Source organism: Bombina bombina, chromosome 4 (genome assembly GCF_027579735.1).
Source record: "Bombina bombina isolate aBomBom1 chromosome 4, aBomBom1.pri, whole genome shotgun sequence".
Taxonomy (NCBI): Eukaryota; Metazoa; Chordata; class Amphibia; order Anura; family Bombinatoridae; genus Bombina; species Bombina bombina.
In genome coordinates, this window is record NC_069502.1 from 1,160,424,546 (window position 1) to 1,160,449,197 (window position 24,652).

General features: G+C 41.7%; 1 protein-coding gene across 1 annotated transcript in view; it reads right to left on the bottom strand.

Annotated features, from left to right (window-relative positions):
- The window catches only part of LIN9 (lin-9 DREAM MuvB core complex component), a 257,886-nt gene that overhangs the window by 35,531 nt on the left and 197,703 nt on the right, over positions 1-24,652 (bottom strand). The window contains exons 12-14 of the mRNA XM_053712795.1: positions 24,394-24,519; positions 17,322-17,504; positions 15,986-16,083 (exon numbers count right to left, since the gene is read on the bottom strand). Of these exons, the coding sequence (XP_053568770.1) occupies positions 15,986-16,083; positions 17,322-17,504; positions 24,394-24,519 (407 nt within the window). The remainder of the gene's footprint in view (positions 1-15,985; positions 16,084-17,321; positions 17,505-24,393; positions 24,520-24,652) is intronic.

Consider the following 24,652-nt stretch of genomic DNA (forward strand, 5'->3'; position numbering starts at 1 on the left):
TCTAGATGAATCGGAATATCAATATAAGCATCCTGTAAGTCTATTGTGGACAAATAATGCCCTTGCTGAACAAAAGGCAGAATAGTCCTTATAGTCACCATATTGAATGTTGGCATTCTTACATAACGATTCAAAATGTTTAGATCCAGAACTGGTCTGAAAGAATTCTCCTTCTTTGGGACAATGAACAGATTTGAGTAAAACCCCAGACCCCGTTTCAGAAAAGGAACTGGCACAATTACCCCAGACAACTCCAGGTCTGAAACACACTTCAGGAAAGCCTGAGCTTTCTCTGGGTTCACTGGAATGCGTGAGAGAAAGAAACTTCTCACAGGCGGTCTTACTTTGAAACCTATTCTGTACCCCTGAGAGACAATGTTCTGAATCCAAATGATTTCGGACTGAATTGATCCAAATTTCCTTGAAAAATCTTAGTCTGCCCCCTACCAGCTGGGCTGGAATGAGGGCCGCACCTTCATGCGGACTTGGGGGCAGATTTTAATCTTTTAAATGGCTTGGATTTATTCCAGACTGAAGAAGGCTTCCAATTGGAAACCGTTCCTTTAGGGGAAGGATCAGGTTTCTGTTCCTTATTTTGTCGAAAGGAACGAAAACTGTTAGCAGCCTTACATTTACCCTTAGATTTTTTTATCCTGAGGCAAAAAAGCTCCCCCTTCCCCCCAGTGACAGTTGAAATAATCGAATCCAACTGAGAACCAAATAATTTATTACCTTGGAAAGAGAGAGATAGCAACGTTGATTTAGAAGTCATATCAGCATTCCAAGATTTAAGCCATAAAGCTCTTCTAGCTAAAATAGCTAAAGACATATCTAACATCAATTCTAATGATATCAAAAATGGCATCACAAATGAAATTATTAGCATGTTAAATTAACTTAACAATGCTATACACATTATGATCTGGTACTTGTTGCGCTAAGGTTTCCAACCAAAAAGTTGAAGCAGCTGCAACATCAGCCAAAGAAATAGCAGGCCTAAGAAGATGACCTAAACATAAATAAGCCTTCCTTAGATAAGATTCAAGTTTCCTATCTAAAGGATCTTTAAAAGAAGTACTATCTGCCGTAGGAATAGTAGTACTCTTAGCAAGAGTAGAGATGGCCCAATCAACTTTGGGGATCTTTTCCCAAAACTCCAATCTGTCAGTCGGCAAAGGATACAGTTTCTTAAACCTTGAAGGAGGGGTAAAACTAAGATGCCGGAAATTTCAAAATTATGTCAACAAACTTAATTCTCACGCCAGAAAAGTCTTGCGCCAAAAATGACGCAATAAATTATAGCATTTTGCACTCCCGCGAGCCTAACAGCCCTCATTTTAGAAAAGAGAGTCAATTTGAAAATTTCAGGTAAGAATTTTTTTTATAATTTTTATATGCATTTCCCAAATATGAAACTGACAGTCTGCAAAAGGAAATATACTGATAAACCTGAATCATGGCAAATATAAGTACAAACATATATTTAGAACTTTAAATATAATGTGCCAAACCATAGCTGAGAGTGTCTTGAATAAAGGAAACATACTTACCAAGACACTTATCTACATAAAGTAGATAGCCAAACCAGTACTGAAACGAGAATCAGCAGAGGTAATGGTATATAAGAGTATATTGTCGATCTGAAAAGGGAGGTAGGAGATGAATCTCTACAACCGATAAAAGAGAACCAATGAAATAGATCCCCGTTAGGATGACCATTGTATTTAATAGGTAATACTCCCTTCACATCCCTCTGTCATTCACTGCACTCAGAGAAACCGGGCTTCAAAAAAGCTGAGAAGCGCATATCAACGTAGAAATCTAGCACAAACTTACTTCACCACCTCCATAGGAGGCAAAGTTTGTAAAAACTGAATTGTGGGTGTGGTGGGGGGTGTATTTATAGGCATTTTGAGGTTTTGGAAACTTTGCCCCTCCTGGTAGGATTGTATATCCCATACGTCACTAGCTCATGGACTCTTGCCAATTACATGAAAGAAAGATATTTACGCCAAATCTTATGGTAATTTTTTCTAGTAACAGGCTTGCGTGACTGAATTAAGGTATCAATTACCGCATCAGAGAATCCCCGCTTAGATAAAATCAAACGTTCAATCTCCAAGCAGTCAGCTGCAGAGAAATTAGATTCGGATGATGGAAGGGTCCCTGAATGAGAAGGTTCTGCCTCAATGGAAGCTTCCACGGCGGCAGAGAGGACATGTCCACCAGATCGGCATACCAAGTCCTGCGAGGCCACGCAGGAGCGATTAGAATCACAGAAGCCCTCTCCTGTTTGATCTGTGCAATCATCCGGGGAAGGAGAGCAAACGGTGGAAACACATAAGTTAGGTTGAATGACCAAGGCACTGCCAAGGCATCTATCAGTTCGTCCCGAGGATCCCTGGACCTGGATCAGTACTTTGGGAGCTTGGCATTCTTACGAGACGCCATCAGATCCAATTCCGGTCTGCTCCACCTGAGAATCAGGGTGGCAAAGACCTCCGGGTGGAGTTCCCATTCCCCCGGATGAAACGTCTGTCTGCTCAAAAAATCCGCCTCCCAGTTGTCCACTCCTGGGATGTAGATTGCTGACAGACAACAAGAGCTAGCCTCTGCCAACCGAATTATCTTGGACACTTCTGTCATTGCTAAGGAACTCCTTGTTCCTCCCTGATGATTGATGTAAACCACAGTCGTGATGTTGTCTGACTGAAAACGGATGAATTTGGCCGAAGCAAACTGAGGCCAAGTCTGAAGAGCATTGAATATTGCTCTCAATACCAGAATATTGATTGGAAGTAGAGACTCCGAACGAGTCCACACACCCTGAGCCTTCAGGGAATTCCAGACTGCTCCCCATCCTAGTAGACTGATGTCCGTTGTCACTATCACCCATGAGGGTCTGCGGAAGCACATCCCTTGGGACAGATGATCCTGCGACAACCACCAAAGAAAAGAGTCTCTTGTCTCCTGATCCAGATCTATCCGAGGAGACAAATCTGCATTATCTCCATTCCACTGCCTGAGCATGCTCAGTTGTAGCGGTCTGAGATGAAAACGAGCAAAAGGAATGATGTCCATTGCCGTCACCATCAATCCCAATTACCTCCATGCACTGAGCCACTGATGGCCGAGGATTGGACTGAAGGGCTCGGCATGTATTTAGAATCTTTAATTTTCTGACTTCCGTCATGAAAATGTTCATGGCTATAGAATCTATTAGAGTTCCCAGGAAAGGAACCCTTGTCTGTGGAGTTAGTGAACTCTTTTCTAGATTCACCTTCCACCCTTGAGTTCTTAGAAAGGACAGAACCATGTCGATATGAGACTTCGTCAGTTGATAAGACGACGCCTGGATCAGAATATCGTCCAGATACGGTGCCACTGCAATGCCCCGCGGTCTGAGAACCGCCAGCAGAGACCCTAGAACCTTTGTGAAGATCCTGGGTGCCGTGGCCAACCCGAAGGGCAGAGCCACGAACTGAAAATGCTTGTCCAGAAAGGAAAATCTTAGGAACGGGTGATGATCTTTGTGGATAGGAATGTGAAGGTATGCATCCTTTAAATCCACGGTAGTCATATATTGACCCTCCTGGATCAATGGAACAATTGTCTGAATAGTCTCCATCTTGAAGGATGGGACTCTGAGAAACTTGTTCAGACTCTTGAGATCTAAAATGGGTCGGAATGTTCCCTCTTTTTTGGCAACCACAAAAAGATTTGAGTAAAACCCCTGCCCCTGTTCCAGAATTGGAACGGGACAAATGACTCCCATAGTGGAGAGGTCTTTTACACAGCGTAAGAATGCGCCTCTTTTTATCTGGTCTACAGATAATCGTGAAACAAGGAACCTTCCCCTTGGGAAGGAATTTTTGAACTCCAGCTGATACCCTTGAGACACGATTTCCAATGTCCAAGGATCCTGAAGTCTCTTATCCAAGCCTGGACAAAGAGAGAAAGTCTGCCCCCTACTAGATCCGGTCCCGGATCGGGGGCCGCCCCTTCATGCTGTCTTGGGAGCAGCAGCAGGCTTCTTGGGTTGTTTACCCTTGTTCCAAGCCTGGTTAGGTCTCTAGACGGACTTGGCTTGAGAAAAATTCCCTTCGTGTTTAGCGGAAGAGGCAGAGGGGAATCCCTTGAAATTTCGAAAGGAACGAAAATTACTCTGTCTACCCCTGTCTACCTCTGCGTGCTAAAATGGAAAATCCTGCATTTTTAGCTTCCAATTTGGCAATCTGGAAAGCGGCATCTGTAACAAAAGAATTCACCAGCTTAAGGGCCTTAATTCTATCCAATATTTCCTCTAAAGAAGTCTCAGTCTTACGAGATTCTTCTAAGGCATCAAACCAGAATGCGGCCGCAGTTGTAACCGGGACAATGCAGGCCGTCGGCTGTAATAGAAACCCTTGATGAATAAATAGCTTTTTTTGAAGACCCTCCAATTTTTTGTCCATAGGGTCTTTGAAAGCACAACTTTCCTCAATAGGAATAGTTGTACACTTAGCCAGGGTAGATATAGCTCCTTCCACCTTAGGGACCGTCTGCCAAGAATCCCGAACGGCGTCAGCTATAGGGTACATTTTCTTAAAGGTAGGCGAAGGTGAAAATGGAATACCCTGTCTTTCCCATTCCCGTGTAATAATATCAGAGATTCTCTTAGGAACCGGAAAAACATCAGAATAAGAATGAACTTCTAAATACTTGTCCATCTTACACAATTTCTCTGGTGGCACCACAATAGAGTCACAATCATCCAGAGTCAGCAAAACCTCCCGCAACAACAGACGGAGGTGTTCAAGCTTAAATCTGAAGGCCATTACGTCCGAATCTGTCTGGGGTAATGCACTACCTGAATCAGACAATTCCCCTTCAGACAAAGTCTCCCTGCCTCCCACTTCAGAGCCCTGGGAGTGTACATCGGAGATCGCCAACAAGGAGTCAGAAATCGCCTGGACCACCTGGTCCGCTCTTCTACTACGTTTGCCTTTTAACACTGGCAACTTAGACAAAACTTCTGTAAGAGAAGATGACATAACTGCCGCCATATCCTGCAGAGTAAATGAGGTGGACGCAGTTGATGGCGCCTGAGCAGGTGTTAAAGGCTGTAACGCTTGGGGAGAAATTGGGGCATAGTGAGAAGCATCCTTAGAATTGCATTAAAGAAAATTTGTTCTTTAAATTGTAAAGCCCTCTCAGTACAGGAGGGACAAAATGTAAGAGGGGGTTCCACATTGGCATCTAAGCACATAGAACAAGTCTGTTCCAATAATTCAGTGATGATAAACAGAAAAACAAGAGCAAAAATACTGTGTCTTTAAATTTGCAAAAAGACAAATTTGTACTGCAATTGGAAACTATATAGTTTTTAAGTGCAAAAAAGGTAACAAGCAAGCAATAAGCAGTTGCTATACCCCATATATATATATATATATATATATATATGATCTTAGGTTAATATAGTCTGCTTTATATTACAACTAAATTTAACCCCTGCACCAAGCCACAGCTCTGCTGTGGCGCCTACCTCACACCAAACAGATGCCTCAGGTAACCACTACCTAAGTCCGCTTGCTGATCCAGCTCTTTTAAGCTAACCAAGCGGACCTAGGAAGCAACCGGAGCTGTCCGTGTACAGGATCGTAATAAAAAGTGTGCATCAAGCGAGCAAACGTAGCCCCGCTCTTCATGGGCAGTATACATACAAAAAAGGCGCTGTAAGAAGAAAATCAATGTCGGGTAAACCCGATCTCCACAGCCTACACATATAAGCCATATGATCCCCATTAAGCCATGCCGCATATAATAAAGGATAAACAACCCTCTTAACATCTCCAGCGTCAGCCTGCATAAGTAAACACCACTGTTACTGTCATCGTCTCAAAACCCTGTTAGTGCAAACGGGTCACAAACACCAACCAACTGACTTTACACACCCACTGTTTTTACACAGATCTAGGCATAAGGGAAAAACAGGTAGGGAATTAACAGATTTTGTTATAAGGGAAAACAGGTAGGGAATTAACACATAGTTTACCAGTTAGTTACCCCACTAAAACTGCAGCAGCTAACTTCCAGTCTGTTCTGAGCCATGCGTTCCCCAGAAAACAAAAAGACTATACATACCGTAGTGCTGATCTGAACCCGTCTCCGACGATAAGAGGACTCTTTACATCACCTCCTGTAGAGCTGTGGGGACAAATAGGGCCTTATTGTATAAGACCATCAGCAGGGCAGCACCAGCATGGGGAGTGAGTGATAATGTAGAATAAAAAAATCCTCAGTTCCCATTGCTGAAACATCTGATGCTCCACCCTGAGAAAAATAGTACTCACTGGCACCATTTAAAAATAATAAACACTTGATTGAAGAATCTATAACTAACACCTCACTTTACCTCTTCCTATCACTAACACAGACAAAGAGAATGACTGGTGTGGGAGGGGAGGAGCTATATATATACAGCTCTGCTGCTTTTTGCCACTTCCTGCTGACCAGGAGGCGTAATCCCACAAGTAAGGATGAAATCTGTGGACTCGTCATATCTTGTAAAAGAAAATAGTACACTTTGGCACCATTTAAAAATAAAAAACTCTTGATTGAAGACACTAAACTAACACTTCACTTTACCTCACTCCTATCACTAACACAGGCAAAGAGAATGACTGGGTTGGGGGGGGGGGGGGGGAAGGGAGGAGCTATTTATGCAGCTCTGCTGTGGAGCTCTTTGCCTCCTCCTGCTGACCAGGAGGCGATATCCCATAAGTAAGGATGAAATCCGTGGACTTGTCATATCTTGTTAAATAAACTCTCACATTAAGCAGATATAAATCCCCAAGCTGTTCAGATAATCTCCCTGAAGGAGATATTAACCCTTGATCCTATCGAGGTATAAAGGAGCCACACTGTGACCCTGTATAGCGTTTTAAAGTGTATATATAAAAAACGGTATTAGCTTCAGGATCCATGCTGTGGAACAGGCACAGCCTCTCAAGTGTGACAGTCTTGCAGCAGCACTTCTGACATGGACTTGACTGTATAACAGCAAGCTGTGAAACTCGTCAGGATGGGTTCGCAGAAAAACTTTCCCTGCATCTCTAGACTCTATTTTTTAACAATACTCTCGATGAGAGGTTGACATGATTACTTAAAACTCCAGTTCTTTCTTGAAGGGAACATACCCATTACAGGACTATCCAAATCTTCTGACACTTCTCTGCCACCTTCTATAGTGACGAAAGGCAAAGAATGACTGGGGGATAGGGGAAGTGGGAGGGATATTTAAGCCTTTCTGGGTTATTCATTCTCTATAAAAAGGCAGATACATGAAACTACTTGGCTTTATTTTGCAGTTAAGGTGGATTAGGACAGAGGAGGGAAGACATGGTCAGCTTGCTTTAAACCTTGGAAACGTGATTTACTTGTATTTGTAGTCAAATGCTTTTCATGCACTTGTGCAAAATCAGGACCAACTCATAACAGCTATTATCTATACAAGACCATAACTGTGGTGTGGAATATACTCTTCAAAATATATTTACAGCTTCCAGGCCATGTCATCATTACAGTCTGCACATAACAGATGTGAGTCACCGGTCAGCACATAAAGACCACCTAATAGGCCATTATGCATCTTTAAAACTCTCTGCTAGGGAAGTCATTGTGCATCTCCTGTTTGATTACAGGGACATATAACTCAAAATGTTTAAATATATCATGTTAAAACAAATGCTGCAATCTACTTTTATTATTTTCTTATAGATCAACGTTAAAGAAGTTGTCTTTCCCACTGCACTGACAGAAGCTGGGGGCACACTCCAAACGTCAGACCCTGCAACATGGGCAAAGCAGAAGCTCATTTGTATCTAGCTATATCTATCACTAGCTACAGGAGATCAGATAAAAAAAACCCTCAGAGACAGGACCCTAGACTACAAAACAATACAAATGTTTTGAAAACACTTATTTGTATGTAGAACTTTTGCAATATTGTATGTTTAAGTACTTATATATACTATGAAAAGTAAATCGTTTGATAACCTCATAAAGGGACAGTAAATACCTTTAATTTCAAGACATTTGTGTTGTGTTGCTATAGAACAACATATCAGCAAAGTCTTAACTTTTTTAAAAAAAACATAATTTATGCTTACCTGATAAATTTATTTCTCTTGTAGTGTATCCAGTCCACGGATCATCCATTACTTGTGGGATATTCTCCTTCCCAACAGGAAGTTGCAAGAGGATCACCCACAGCAGAGCTGCTATATAGCTCCTCCCCTCACTGCCATATCCAGTCATTCGACCGAAACAAGACGAGAAAGGAGAAACCATAGGGTGCAGTGGTAACTGTAGTTTAATTAAAATTTAGACCTGCCTTAAAAGGACAGGGCGGGCCGTGGACTGGATACCCTACAAGAGAAATAAATTTATCAGGTAAGCATAAATTATGTTTTCTCTTGTTAAGTGTATCCAGTCCACGGATCATCCATTACTTGTGGGATACCAAAACCAAAGCTAAAGTACACGGATGATGGGAGGGACAAGGCAGGAACTTAAATGGAAGGAACCACTGTCTGTAGAACCTTTCTCCCAAAAACAGCCTCTGAAGAAGCAAAAGTGTCAAATTTGTAAAATTTTGAAAAGGTGTGAAGCGAAGACCAAGTCGCAGCCTTGCAAATCTGTTCAACAGAGGCCTCATTTTTAAAGGCCCAGGTGGAAGCCACAGCTCTAGTAGAATGAGCTGTAATCCTTTCAGGGGGCTGCAGTCCAGCAGTCTCATAGGCTAAGCGTATTATGCTCCGAAGCCAAAAGGAGAGAGAGGTTGTCGAAGCCATTTGACCTCTCCTCTGTCCAGAGTAAACGACAAACAGGGCAGATGTTTGACGAAAATCTTTAGTAGCCTGTAAGTAAAACTTCAAGGCACGGACTACGTCCAGATTATGCAAAAGACGTTCCTTCTTTGAAGAAGGATTAGGACACAATGATGGAACAACAATCTCTTGATTGATATTCCTGTTAGAAACCACCTTAGGTAAAAACCCAGGTTTGGTACGCAGAACTACCTTGTCTGAATGAAAAATCAGATAAGGAGAATCACAATGTAAGGCAGATAACTCAGAGACTCTAAGAGCCGAGGAAATAGCCATCAAAAACAGAACTTTCCAAGATAAAAGTTTAATATCAATGTAATGAAGGGGTTCAAACGGAACTCCCTGAAGAACTTTAAGAACCAAGTTTAAGCTCCACGGGGGAGCAACAGTTTTAAACACAGGCTTAATCCTAACCAAAGCCTGACAAAATGCCGGGACGTCTGGAACTTCTGCCAGACGCTTGTGCAAAAGAATAGACAGAGCAGAGATCTGTCCTTTTAAAGAACTAGCTGATAAGCCTTTGTCCAAACCCTCTTGGAGAAAGGACAATATCCTAGGAATCCTAACCTTACTCCATGAGTAACTCTTGGATTCACACCAATAAAGATATTTACGCCATATCTTATGGTAGATATTCCTGGTGACAGGCTTCCGAGCCTGTATTAAGGTATCAATGACTGACTCGGAGAAGCCACGCCTTGATAGAATCAAGCGTTCAATCTCCATGCAGTCAGTCTCAGAGAAATTAGATTTGGATGATTGAAAAAACCTTATATTAGAAGGTTCTGCCTCAGAGGCAGAGTCCATGGTGGAAGAGATGACATGTCCACTAGGTCTGCATACCAGGTCCTGCGTGGCCATGCAGGCGCTATCAGAATCACAGATGCTCTCTCCTGTTTGATTTTGGCAATCAGTCGAGGGAGCAGAGGAACCGGTGGAAACACATAGGCCAGGTTGAAGAACCAAGGAGCTGCTAGAGCATCTATCAGCATTGCTCCCGGGTCCCTGGATCTGGATCCGTAACAAGGAAGCTTTGCGTTCTGGCGAGACGCCATGAGATCCAGTTCTGGTTTGCCCCAACGATGGACCAGTTGAGCAAAAACCTCCGGATGGAGTTCCCACTCCCCCGGATGAAAAGTCTGACGACTTAGAAAATCCGCCTCCCAGTTCTCTACGCCTGGGATGTGGATCGCTGACAGGTGGCAAGAGTGAGACTCTGCCCAGCGAATTATCTTTGAGACTTCTAACATCGCTAGGGAACTCCTGGTTCCCCCTTGATGGTTGATGTAAGCCACAGTCGTGATGTTGTCCGACTGAAATCTGATGAACCTCAGTGTTGCTAACTGAGGCCAAGCTAGAAGAGCATTGAATATTGCCCTTAACTCCAGAATATTTATTGGGAGGAGTTTCTCCTCCTGAGTCCACGATCCCTGAGCCTTCAGGGAGTTCCAGACTGCGCCCCAACCTAGAAGGCTGGCATCTGTTGTTACAATCGTCCAATCTGGCCTGCGAAAGGTCATACCCTTGGACAGATGGACCCGAGAAAGCCACCAGAGAAGAGAATCTCTGGTCTCTTGATCCAGATTTAGTAGAGGGGACAAATCTGAGTAATCCCCATTCCACTGACTTAGCATGCATAATTGCAGCGGTCTGAGATGCAGGCGCGCAAATGGCACTATGTCCATTGCCGCTACCATTAAGCCGATTACTTCCATGCACTGATCCACTGACGGGCGTGGAATGGAATGAAGGACACGGCAAGCATTTAGAAGTTTTGATAACCTGGACTCCGTCAGGTAAATTTTCATCTCTACAGAATCTATAAGAGTCCCTAGGAAGGAGACTCTTGTGAGTGGTGATAGAGAACTCTTTTCCACGTTCACTTTCCACCCATGCGACCTCAGAAATGCCAGAACTATCTCTGTATGAGACTTGGCAATTTGAAAGCTTGACGCCTGTATAAGGATGGCGTCTAGATACGGAGCCACCGCTATGCCTCGCGGTCTTAGAACCGCCAGAAGTGAGCCCAGAACCTTTGTAAAAATTCTCGGGGCAGTGGCCAACCCGAAGGGAAGAGCTACAAATTGGTAATGCCTGTCTAGAAAGGCAAACCTTAGGAACCGATGATGATCTTTGTGAATCGGTATGTGAAGGTAGGCATCCTTTAAGTCCACTGTGGTCATGTACTGACCCTCTTGGATAATGGGTAGGATGGTCCGAATAGTTTCCATTTTGAATGATGGAACTCTGAGGAATTTGTTTAAGATCTTTAGGTCCAAGATTGGTCTGAAGGTTCCCTCTTTCTTGGGAACCACAAACAGATTTGAATAAAATCCCTGTCCTTGTTCCGTCCGCGGAACTGGATAGATCACTCCCATTACTAGGAGGTCTTGCACACAGCTTAGGAATGCCTCTTTCTTTATCTGGTTTGCTGATAACCTTGAAAGATGAAATCTCCCTTGTGGAGGAGAAGCTTTGAAGTCCAGAAGATATCCCTGAGATATGATCTCCAACGCCCAGGGATCCTGAACATCTCTTGCCCACGCCTGGGCGAAGAGAGAAAGTCTGCCCCCCACTAGATAAGTTTCCGGATAGGGGGCCGTTCCGTCATGCTGTCTTGGGGGCAGCAGCAGGCTTTCTGGCCTGCTTGCCCTTGTTCCAGGACTGGTTAGGTTTCCAGGCCTGTCTGGAATGAGCAACAGTTCCCTCTTGTTTTGAAGCGGAGGAAGTTGATGCTGCTCCTGCCTTGAAATTTCGAAAGGCACGAAAATTAGACTGTTTGGCCTTTGATTTGGCCCTGTCCTGAGGAAGGGTATGACCCTTGCCTCCAGTAATGTCAGCAATAATTTCTTTCAAGCCAGGCCCGAATAAGGTCTGCCCCTTGAAAGGAATGTTGAGTAATTTAGACTTTGAAGTCACGTCAGCTGACCAGGATTTAAGCCATAGCGCCCTACGCACCTGGATGGCGAATCCGGAATTCTTAGCCGTTAGTTTAGTCAAATGAACAATAGCATCAGAAACAAATGAGTTAGCTAGCTTAAGCGTTCTAAGCTTGTCAATAATTTCATTCAATGGAGCTGTCTGGATGGCCTCTTCCAGGGCCTCAAACCAGAATGCCGCCGCAGCAGTGACAGGCGCAATGCATGCAAGGGGCTGTAAAATAAAACCTTGTTGAATAAACATTTTCTTAAGGTAACCCTCCAATTTTTTATCCATTGGATGTGAAAAAGCACAACTGTCCTCAACCGGGATAGTGGTACGCTTTGCTAAAGTAGAAACTGCTCCCTCCACCTTAGGGACCGTCTGCCATAAGTCCCGTGTAGTGGCGTCTATTGGAAACATTTTTCTAAATATAGGAGGTGGGGAAAAGGGCACACCGGGTCTATCCCACTCCTTGCTAGCCTGTACAATCGTCAAGCTACAAAGCAGTGCACAGTTCCGTTGGGAGGATTTCCTGTCAAGCAGCAAGTAAACAAGTAAAGTGTAGAGGGAAGAATTACCGCTACGTTCATACTACACGCCACGGCTTGTGTGTGCTGGGATCAACCGGCCTTCGGCTGTGGAGCGCAGCTCCCTCCAGGATCACCCTGTTACAGAGAATATGCTGCTTTTCACCTAAGGAACAGTCACAGACGGATTACAATTTACGCAGATAAATCTTTGATGACCGGTTCATGGGATACTCTGCTACTTTAAGGACAGCAACTATACAGTACTAACGTTGGCCAACGATAAGTATATCTTTGCTGTTTTGCATCTCATGAACTTTATTATTTATCCATGTTTGTTGCTTTGCTTGCGAGTGTTTTCCTCAGTATTTAATGTTTTATTTATCATTTCCTTTTTTGTTTCAATATCTACTTTGTATGGTAACAGGGTGTATATACCTGTTACATAAGTCCTGCCTTAGTATTAGTTGTGTTAACTGTGCACAGTAGATAGTTTTAAGCATATGTGAACTATCTTTTACTAAGTAAAACATATTGGACTAAGAGTGCTGGTGTGAGATATCTTTATTTCTCTTCTTTTTTTAGTAATAATGTCTGTAAGCCTTTTAGGTATAGGAAAAACGCCAGTACACACCGGCACCGCATAGTATCTATCCAGTCTACACAATTTCTCTGGAATTGCAACTGTGTTACAGTCATTCAGAGCAGCTAATACCTACCCCAAGCAATACACGGAGGTTCTCAAGCTTAAATTTAAAATTAGAAATCTCTGAATCAGGTTTCCCCGAGTCAGAGATGTCACCCACAGACTGAAGCTCTCCGTCCTCATGTTCTGCATACTGTGACGCAGTATCAGACATGGCTCTAACAGCATTTGCGCGCTCTGTATCTCTCCTAACCCCAGAGCTATCGCGCTTGCCTCTTAATTCAGGCAATCTAGATAATACCTCTGACAGGGTATTATTCATGATTGCAGCCATGTCCTGCAAGGTAATCGCTATGGGCGTCCCTGATGTAATTGGCGCCATATTAGCGTGCGTCCCCTGAGCGGGAGGCGAAGGGTCTGACACGTGGGGAGAGTTAGTCGGCATAACTTCCCCCTCGACAGAACCCTCTGGTGATAATTCTTTTATAGATAAAGACTGATCTTTACTGTTTAAGGTGAAATCAATACATTTAGTACACATTCTCCTATGGGGCTCCACCATGGCTTTCAAACATAATGAACAAGTATGTTCCTCTGTGTCAGACATGTTTAAACAGACTAGCAATGAGACTAGCAAGCTTGGAAAACACTTTATAACAAGTTTACAAGCAATATAAAAAACGTTACTGCGCCTTTAAGAAACACAAATTTTCCCAAATTTTGAAATAACAGTGAAAAAATGCAGTTACACTAATGAAATTTTTACAGTGTATGTAATAAGTTAGCAGAGCATTGCACCCACTTGCAAATGGATGATTAACCCCTTAATACCAAAAACGGAATAACAAATGACAAAAACGTTTTTTAAACAGTCACAACAACTGCCACAGCCTCTACTGTGGCTTTTTACCTCCCTCAATACGACTTTTGAAGCCTTTTGAGCCCTTCAGAGAAGTCCTGGATCATGCAGGAAGAAGCTGGATGTCTGTGTCTAATTTTTGCTGTGCAAAAAAACGCCAAAATAGGCCCTTCCCACTCATATTACAACAGTGGGAAGCCTCAGGGAACTGTTTCTAGGCAAAATTCAAGCCAGCCACGTGGAAAAAACTAGGCTCCAATAAGTTTTATCACCAAACATATGTAAAAAACGATTAAACATGCCAGCAAACGTTTTAAAATACACTTTTATAAGAGTATGTATCTCTATTAATAAGCCTGATACCAGTCGCTATCACTGCATTTAAGGCTTTACTTACATTACTTCGGTATCAGCAGCATTTTCTAGCAAATTCCATCCCTAGAAAAATATTTTAACTGCACATACCTTATTACAGGAAAACCTGCACGCTATTCCCCCTCTGAAGTTACCTCACTCCTCAGAGAACAGCAAAGGATCTTAGTTACTTCTGCTAAGATCATAGAAAACGCAGGCAGATTCTTCTTCTAAATACTGCCTGAGATAAACAGTACACTCCGGTACCATTTAAAAATAAAGTTTTGATTGAAGAAATAAACTAAGTATAAAACACCACAGTCCTCTTACGACATCCATCTTAGTTGAGAGTTGCAAGAGAATGACTGGATATGGCAGTGAGGGGAGGAGCTATATAGCAGCTCTGCTGTGGGTGATCCTCTTGCAACTTCCTGTTGGGAAGGAGAATATCCCACAAGTAATGGATGATCCGTGGACTGGATACACTTAAAAAGAGAAATTAACATGCTTTTTACTGCAATTATTTTTTCAATAGTCAAGCTCTAACCACCATTTTCCTTATTTGGAGGGGCCAATCTGGGCTTTAAGCTGCAGACAACAAGGCTAGTCAGTCATAATGTTAGTATAAAAGTACTTTGTTTTGCAGTTATTAGTTAAAACCAATTAGTGAAAGATATGTAGTAGGATTAGCCTTGAGAAGTCAGAAGGCTGCTTTTCATGTTCTGAGGAGTAGAAACTGCTAAATTTTCAGAGCTAAATTACATGAAAAGGGGCAAAATAAATAAGGAAAATATATTGCAAAGTTATTTCATTGTGCAAAACTAAACATTTTATTTAAAAATATCAAGGTGTTTACTGTCCCTTTAAGCAATTAGTCACTTTCTCTACCTAAACCACAGTAATTTTGAAATGAAGAGAGTGTGGTTTAATTGCAGTGGTGCACCCCAAGTCAAATTCCTGGCAGTGAATGGGTTAATCAGTTAGCTGGTAAGGGTAATACTATTGTAGTATAGGGATTACCCTCCAACCTCCCTGATCTCTACCCGATTCCTCCCAAACAGCTCTCTCCACCACCACCCCACTCCTCATCATAATCTTAGGTACTGGCAGACAGTCTGCCAGTATGCAGTTTTGGGCTCCCACCTCCCTGATCCCTCACAAACAGCTGTCTAACCCTTCCCCTCCAACAAGTAGCAGTCATCTTTGGTACTGGTATCTGTCTGCCAGTACCCAGTTTATAGGTATTTTAATTTAATTTATTAATAATTTTTTCTGTAGTATAGGGATCCCCAAAATAGTTATGTAGGGATCCCTCCCCCCTTTAATTTCTTTTTTTTCTGTAGTGTAACTACCCATCCCTCCCTCTCAAACTTATTTAATGTAGTGTAGGGTCCGGCTACCCCTTGTTGTCTCTAATGATCAGGCAAAATGGCTTCATATGGTAAAGCAGCACTGAGCGTGCCTTGTTACCATATGAAGGCAGATGCCTGCAGCCCAAAAACAGCATGTCATTGCTTGGGCTTGCTAAATGTCTGACGTAGGTCTACATTATGCGGTATGCTGGGCTTTGCACCTCATGATGTAGATCTAAGTTGATTTGGGTTAAAGAACACATTCCTTGGCCTGTAAACAAATTGGAGCTAGTTCTGTACTTTTTCTCAAAATAAGAAAAAAAAAAGGAAAATATATATATATATATATATATATATATATATATATATATATATATATATATATATATATATATATATATATATATATATATAGAGAGAGAGAGAGAGAGAGAGAGAGAGAGACACATACGTACCTGATGTTTGTAGGGTTTATTGAACTTTTAATATCATTAATTGAGTCTGTTAAAGATTTGAACTCAAAAGAATTCAGATCGCCCACCTCTGCAAGGCACTGTAAGAGAAAAAATGTAATTAGCTTTATAACCATTAGCATGAAATGTAATATTACATTTTTAAACATTAAATGCAATTTAACACAAAGTATCAAACATATTTGTCCTAAGTGTGCTTAACTTTGCTAGATTTTTTTTACATCAACATCTTACATAAACCATGACACTAGTTCACACACTGAAGCTTTATGTATTTTAATCCTATCCCGCCCGGACTTATTTGTCTACATTGGAACAAAATTCCGATATAAACAAAGAAGTTAAAAAGTGAAATCACAGGATTGTTCAAGAGATCGTGTGATTTCAATAATGGCAACGCGTCTGGGGGGAGTGCCTTTGACGCTAGGCACGCCCTCCAGCCCGCAATCCCATACACGAAGCACCTTTGGCTTCAGTACATGCCGTCCTAAGGGTAGGAAAGGGTTAAATATTTGTACAAAAACTTGTGTCTGTTATTATTAAGGGATTACATCAGTGATAAACTAAAACCTAGGAGGTTGCTTATCATAGATTTAGAGCTCAGTAAATGGATTATGTTCATCTATTTTCCCATACTTTTGTTTTCACTACATGAAAATGAACAAAATACTGTTGAAGAGCGAAATAATTTAAGGGCTACTACAAATGTGTTATACCATATAACATTATTGTTTTTTTAATTGGATGCTATGTTGGTTGTTTATGGCACACATTCTTGTGCTCAACTAATTCCCTTTGAATTGGGAGGATATAAAGCAAGAAGGGAGAAGATATATAAATTTAAGGGACACTCAAGTCAAAATATACTTTTATGATTCAGATAGAAAACACAGTTTTAAGACACTTTCTAATTTACTTCCATTATCAAATTTTACAGTGTCTTTTTATATTCACACTTTCTGATGAACAAGATCGTACTGAGCATGTGCACAATCTCACAGGGTGTACGCATACTAGTCTGTGATTGATACTAGTCTGTGATTGGCTGATGTCTGTCACATGACACAGGAGCCAGAAAATGGGAGAAAAAATAAATCTATCAGAAAAAATCTACTGCTTATTTGAAATTCATGTGTGTATAGAGTGTAAAGATGGTACAGTTTATATGCACAATAAATGTATTTACTCCTTCTATTAAAGGTAAGCATAACAAATGAACTGTTCAGCTCCACTGGTTTCTGGCAGGCTACCAGTGTACAAATATGACATCTGCGACTTTACTAGAATAAACAATGTATCATACATATGTGCATCTTACTTTAATCTGTAACAGGATAGCAGTTAGCTTTGAAATTAAATCTGTCAGACTTTCATCCTGTACACATGGCTGTCCAGTAGGGGCTATGTTCGCATGACGGACCATCTCCTGAGCTTCTTCCTCACACCGACGTCTCATATCAGTTGGCTGGTTTGCAGGCTGTAGTCCCTGGTCTGGAGCAAGCTGAAGAAAAAGCAAGGCTGTTTTAAACTACTTTGTTCCTTTCATACAAAATAGACACAAACCATCATGAAACATATATATAAGCAACATACGAATCAATAACTGGCATGTTATCTACACTTAAAGGGACATTAAGTATTTTTTTTTAACTATATGCAGTTAAAATGAATAACTACCATAAAATATCACATACAAAATGTTTTAAAATAATTTCAAACTATCATTTTGTTAGCAAAATTTAAATTGTGTGGCTGTCCAGGAACACACCCTTGAAAAGCCACTTTTCTGTAGTAAGTTAGGGAGAGTTAAAGGGACAGCCTAGTCAAAAACACAATTTATGCTTACCTGATAAATTTCTTTCTCTTGTGGTGTATCCAGTCCACGGATCATCCATTACTTGTGGGATATTCTCATTCCCAACAGGAAGTTGCAAGAGGACACCCACAGCAGAGCTGTAATATAGCTGCTCCCCTAACTGTCATAGCCAGTCATTCGACCGTAAACAAGCTGAGAAAGGAGGAGCCATAGGGTGCAGTGGTTACTGTAGTTTAAATTTAAAAATTACCTGCCTTAAAATGACAGGGCGGGCCATGGACTGAATACACCACAAGAGAAAGAAATTTATCAGGTAAGCATAAATTGTGTTTTCTCTTGTAAGGTGTATCCAGTCCACGGATCATCCATTACTTGTGGGATACCAATACCAAAGCTAAAGTACACGGATGAAGGGAGGGAAAAGGCAGGAACTTAAATGGAAGGAACCACTGCCCGTAAAACCTCTCCCCCAAATATAGCCTCCGAAGAAGCAAAAGTATCAAATTTATAAAATTTTGAAAAAATATGAAGCGAAGACCAAGTCGTCGCCTTGCAAATCTGATCAAAAGAAGCCTCATTTTTAAAGGCCCAAGTGGAAGCCACAGCTCTAGTGGAATGAGCTGTAATCCTTTCAGGAGGCTGCTGTCCAGCAGTCTCATAGGCTAAGCGGATTAAGCTTCTTAGTCAAAAAGAAAAAGAGGTTGCCGAAGCCTTTTGACCTCTCCTCTGGCCAGAGTAGACAACAAACAAAGCAGATGTTTGACAAAAATCTTTAGTAGCTTGTAAGTAAAACTTTAAAGCACGGACCATGTCCAGATTGTGTAACACAAGGATGGAACAACAATCTCTTGATTGATATTCTTGTTAGATACCACCTTAGGTAAGAACCCAGGTTTGGTACGCAGGACTACCTTATCCGTATGAAAAATCAGATAAGGAGAATCACATTGTAAGGCAGATAGCTCAGAGACTCTACGAGCCGAGGAAATAGCTACCAAAAAAGAACTTTCCAAGATAAAAGCTTGATATCTATGGAATGAAGAGGTTCAAACGGAACTCCTTGAAGAACCTTAAGAACCAAGTTTAAGCTCCATGGTGGAGTAACAGGTTTAAACACAGGCTTGATTCTAACTAAAGCCTGACAAAATGCCTGAACGTCTGGAACATCTGCCAGACGCTTAACTAGCTGACAATCCTTTTTCCAAACCTTCTTGGAGAAAAGATAATATCCTAGCAATCCTGACCTTACTCCATGAGTAACCCTTGGATTCACACCAATAAAGATATCTACGCCATACCTTATGGTAAATTTTCCTGGTGACAGGCTTTCGTGCTTGTCTTAAGGTATCAATAACTGACTCGGAGAAGCCACGCTTTGATAAAATCAAGCGTTCAATCTCCAGGCAGTCAGCCTCAGAGAAATTAGATTTGGATGGTTGAAAGGACCCTGAAGTAGAAGGTCCTGTTTCAGAGGCAGAGACCATGGTGGAAAGGATGACATGTCCACTAGATCTGCATACCAGGTCCTGCGTGGCCACGCAGGTGCTATCAGAATCACCGATGCTCTCTCCTGCTTGATCTTGGCAATCAGTCGAGGGAGCAGAGGAAACGGTGGAAACACATAAGCCAGGTTGAAAGACCAGGGCGCTGCTAGAGCATCTATCAGTGTCGCCTTGGGATCCCTGGACCTGGATCCGTAACACGGAAGCTTGGCGTTCTGGCGAGACGCCATGAGATCCAGTTCTGGTTTGCCCCAACAATGAATCAGTTGTGCAAATACCTCCGGATGGAGTTCCCACTCTCCCGGATGAAAAGTCTGACGACTTAGAAAATCCGCCTCCCAGTGCTCTAGACCTGGGATATGGATAGCTGATAGGTGGCAAGAGTGAATCTCTGCCCAGCGAATTATTTTTGAAACTTCTAACATCTCTAGGGAACTTCTCGTTCCCCCTTGATGGTTGATGTAAGCTACAGTCGTGATGTTGTCCGACTGAAATCTGATGTACCTCAGAGTTGCTAACTGAGGCCAAGCCTGAAGAGCCTTGAATATCGCTCTTAGTTCCAGAATATTTAATGGAAAGAGAGACTCCTCCTGAGTCCACGATCCCTGAGCCTTCAGGGAGTTCCAGACTGCACCCCAACCTAGAAGGCTGGCATCTGTCGTAACAATTGTCCAATCTGGCCTGCGAAAGGTCATTCCTTTGGACAGATGGACCGGAGATAGCCACCAGAGAAGAGAATCCCTGGTCTCTTGGTCCAGATTCAGTTGAGGGGACAAATCTGTGTAATCCCCGTTCCACTGACTGAGCATGCATAGTTGCAGCGGTCTGAGATGTAAGCGTGCAAACGGCACTATGTCCATTGCCGCTACCATTAAGCCGATTACTTCCATACACTGAACCACCGAAGGGCGCGGAATGGAATGAAGAACCCGGCAGGAATTTAGAAGCTTTGATAACCTGGACTCCGTCAGGTGAATTTTCATTTCTACAGAATCTATCAGAGTCCCTAGAAAGGAAACTCTTGTGAGTGGGGATAGAGAACTCTTTTCCTCGTTCACTTTCCACCAATGCGACCACAGAAATGCCAGTACTACGTCCGTATGAGACTTGGCAATTTGGAAGTTTGACGCCTGTATCAGGATGTCGTCTAAATAAGGGGCTACTGCTATGCCCCGCGGCCTTAGGACCGCCATAGGCGACCCTAGAACCTTTGTAAAGATTCTTGGGGCTGTAGCTAATCCCAAGGGAAGAGCTACAACTGGTAATGCCTGTCTTGAAAGGCAAACCTGAGAAACCGATGATGATCTTTGTGTATCGGAATGTGAAGATAAGCATCCTTTAGATCCACTGTAGTCATATATTGACCCTCCTGGATCAGTGGTAGGATGGTACGAATAGTTTCCATCTTGAATGATGGAACTCTGAGGAATTTGTTTAAGATCTTTAGATCCAAAATTGGTCTGAAGGTTCCCTCTTTTTTGGGAACCACAAACAGATTTGAGTAAAAACCCTGTCCCTGTTCCTCCTTTGGAACTGGATGGATCACTCCCATAACTAGGAGGTCTCGTACACAGTGTAAGAATGCCTCTCTCTTTATCTGGTGTGCAGATAATTGTGAAAGGTGAAATTTCCCTTTTGGGGGGGAAGCTTTGAAGTCCAGAAGATATCCCTGGGATATAATTTCCAACGCCCAGGGATCCTGAACATCTCTTGCCCACGCCTGGGCAAAGAGTGAAAGTCTGCCCCCTACTAGATCCGTTCCCGGATAGGGGGCCGTTCCTTCATGCTGTCTTAGAGGCAGCAGCAGGCTTTTTTACCTGCTTACCTTTCCAGGTCAGGTTTGGTCTCCAGACCATCTTGGATTGAGCAAAAGTTCCCTCTTATTTATTATTAGAGGAAGTTGATGCCGCACCTGCCTTGAAGTTTTGAAAGGCACGAAAATTAGACTGTTTGGCCCTAGATTTGGACCTGTCCTGAGGAAGGGCATGACCTTTTCCTCCAGTGATATCAGCAATAATCTCCTTCAACCAGGCCCGAATAGGGTCTGCCCCTTGAAGGGAATGTTAAGTAGCTTAGATTTTGAAGTCACGTCAGCTGACCATGATCTAAGCCATAGCGCTCTGCGCGCCTGTATAGCAAAACCAGAATTCTTAGCCGTTAGTTTAGTCAAATGAACAATGGCATCAGAATAAAAGAATTGGCTAGCTTAAGTGCTCTAAATTTGCCAAGTATGTCATCCAATGGAGTCGCTACCTGTAAAGCCTCTTCCAGAGACTCAAACCAGTACGCCGCAGCAGCAACAGGGGCAATGCATGCAAGGGGCTGTAGGATAAAACCTTGTTGAATAAATATTTTCATAAGGTAACCTCTAATTTTTTATCCATTGGATCTAAAAAAACACAACTGTCCTCGACAGGGATAGTAGTACGCTTTACTAGAGTAGAAACTGCTCCCTCCACCTTAGGGACTGTCTGCCATAAGTCCCGTGTGGTGGCGTCTATTGGAAACATTTTTCTAAAAATAGGAGGGGAAGAGAACGGCACACCTGGTCTATCCCATTCCTTATTAATAATTTCTGTAAACCTTTTAGGTATTTGGAAAAACATCAGTACACACCGGCACTGCAAAGTATTTATCCAGTCTACACAATTTCTCTGGCACTGCAATTGTATCACAGTCATTCAGAGCAGCTAAAACCTCCCTAAGCAACACGTGGAGGTGTTCAAGCTTAAATTTAAATGTAGAAATATTAGAATCAGGTATCTTTCCTGAGTCATTAACATCACCCACTGACTGAAGCTCTCTTTCCTCAGCTTCTGCATATTGTGAGGCAGTATCAGACATGGCTCTTAAAGCGTCAGTATGCTCTGCATTTTGTCTCACCCCAGAGCTATCTCGCTTACCTCTAAGTTCAGGTAGTCTGGCTAATACCGCTGACAGTGTATTATCCATGACTGCCGCCATGTCTTGTAAAGTAAACGCTATGGGCGCCCTAGATGTACTTGGCGCCATTTGAGCGTGAGTCCCTTAAGCGGGAGTCAAAGGGTCTGACACGTGGGGAAAGTTAGTCGGCATAACTTCCCCCTCGTCAGATTCCTCTGGTGATAAATTTTTTAAAGACAGAAAATTATCTTTATTGCATAAAATGAAATCAGTACATTTGGTACACATTCTAAGAGGGGGTTCCACCATGGCTTTTAAACATAATAAACAAGGAGTTTCTTCTATGTCAGACATGTTTATACAGAATAGCAATGAGACTAGCAAGCTTGGAAAACACTTTAAATCAAGTTAACAAGCAAATATAAAAAACGGTACTGTGCCTTTAAGAGAAACAAATTTTGTCAGAATTTGAAAAACAGTGAAAAAATTCAGTAAATCAAACAAAATTTTTTACAGTGTGTATAATAGGCTAACAGAGCATTGCACCCACTTGCAAATGGATGATTAACCCCTAACTGATCAAAAAAACGAAATAGACGTTTTTTAACAGTCACAACCAACTGCCACAGCAAGCTGTGGCCCTACCTTCCCCAATAAACGACTTTGGAAAGCCTTTGGGCCCTTTAGAGATGTCCTATAGCATTCATAGGGCCTTTGAGGGAAGCTGGATGTCACAGTTTGTAATTTTAACTGCACCAACTGTAACTTTTATACTACAACAGTGGAAATTGTTTCTAGTCAAAATTTAAGCCAGCCATGTGGAAAAAACTAAACCCCAATAAAGTTTTATCACCAAAGCATATATAAAAACGATTAAACATGCCAGCAAACGTTTTATATTGTAAATATCATAAGGGTATTACCCCTGGGAGTAAGCATGATACCAGTCGCTATTAAATCACTGTATTCAGGCTTAACTTACATTAATCCGGTATCAGCAGCATTTTCTAGTGTTTTCCATCTCTAGAAAAAATTATAACTGCATATACCTGATAGCAGAATAAACTGCACGCCATTCTCTCGCTGAAGTTACCTCATCTGTGTAATCCCCTCAGACATATGTGAGAACAGCAATGGATCTTAGTTACAACCTGCTAAGATCATAGAAACCTCAGGCAGATTCTTCTTCTATTTACTGCCTGAGATAAAATAGCACAACTATTATATTATTATTAAAAATAACAAACTTTTGATTGAAGAAAATAAACTAGCTATATTTAACCACTCTCTCCTACAACGTCCTTGCTTGTTGAGAGTTGCAAGAGAATGACTGGGTATGACAGTTAGGGGAGGAGCTATATTACAGCTCTGCTGTGGGTGTCCTCTTGCAACTTCCTGTTGGGAATGAGAATATCCCACAAGTAATGGATGATCCGTGGACTGGATACACCTTACAAGAGAAATTAAACTTTCTTGATTCAGATAGGGCAATTTACTTTTAGCATCAAATTTGCTTTGCTCTCTTGCTATTTGCATTTTTTACAGTTTTTTTTACAGCTAGATAGCACTAGTTTATGCATGCCATATAGTAAACATTGTGCTCACTCCTGATGAGTTATTTATGAGTCAGCACTGATTGGCTAAATTGCATGTCTGTCAAAAGCAGTGAGATAAGGGGCAGTCTGTAGAAGCTTAGATACAAGGTAATCACAGAGGTAAAAAGTATATTAATATAAATGTGTTGCAAAACTGGGGAATGGGTAATAAAGGCATTATCTATCTTTTTAAACAACATTTTTCAAGTAGGTCGTCCCTTTAAATGGCAACTGAGCATATTAATCACTGTGCAGCATGTTTAAAGATTCTAAATTCCACTAAATGCACTTCAGTCAATCTGGAGGCAGCGGGAAAATTGCAGGAAAGAGATACAAGACAAAGAACAACAGTACATATCTAACAACAATAGTGCTGTATATCTCCCGCTTAATGTCTTCAGTAAACCTAAACCACGTACAAATGTATTTTGTTGAAAGGAAATCTGTGCCAGCATTTAAACTGGAACTAAATTGTTTTATTTGTTTTTTCCCAATTGTTGTAACGTTACTGAAACATATACAAAAGCTTAAATAAAAATAAAATGAGAATAAAATATGGTTTACAATTCATTTACAGGTCAATAATTAATTTACCTCATAACAGTACTGCTGGACCTTATGGAGAACTTTGTTAAGGTCCTTATTTAATTGCTCAAGATCTAGAACTATAGTTGCGTATCGTTTTTGAAATTCAATGCCAATAGGAGCAGAGTAAGATTTCTGTATGAATGAAAAGATAAGAGTCAAATGCATTTTACAATTAAAATTACACCAACAATAATACTAATATCCAAGGAGCAGCTTATATTACAACTCAATCCAGAAGACAAATCCACATGTTCTCTTTTTTCGC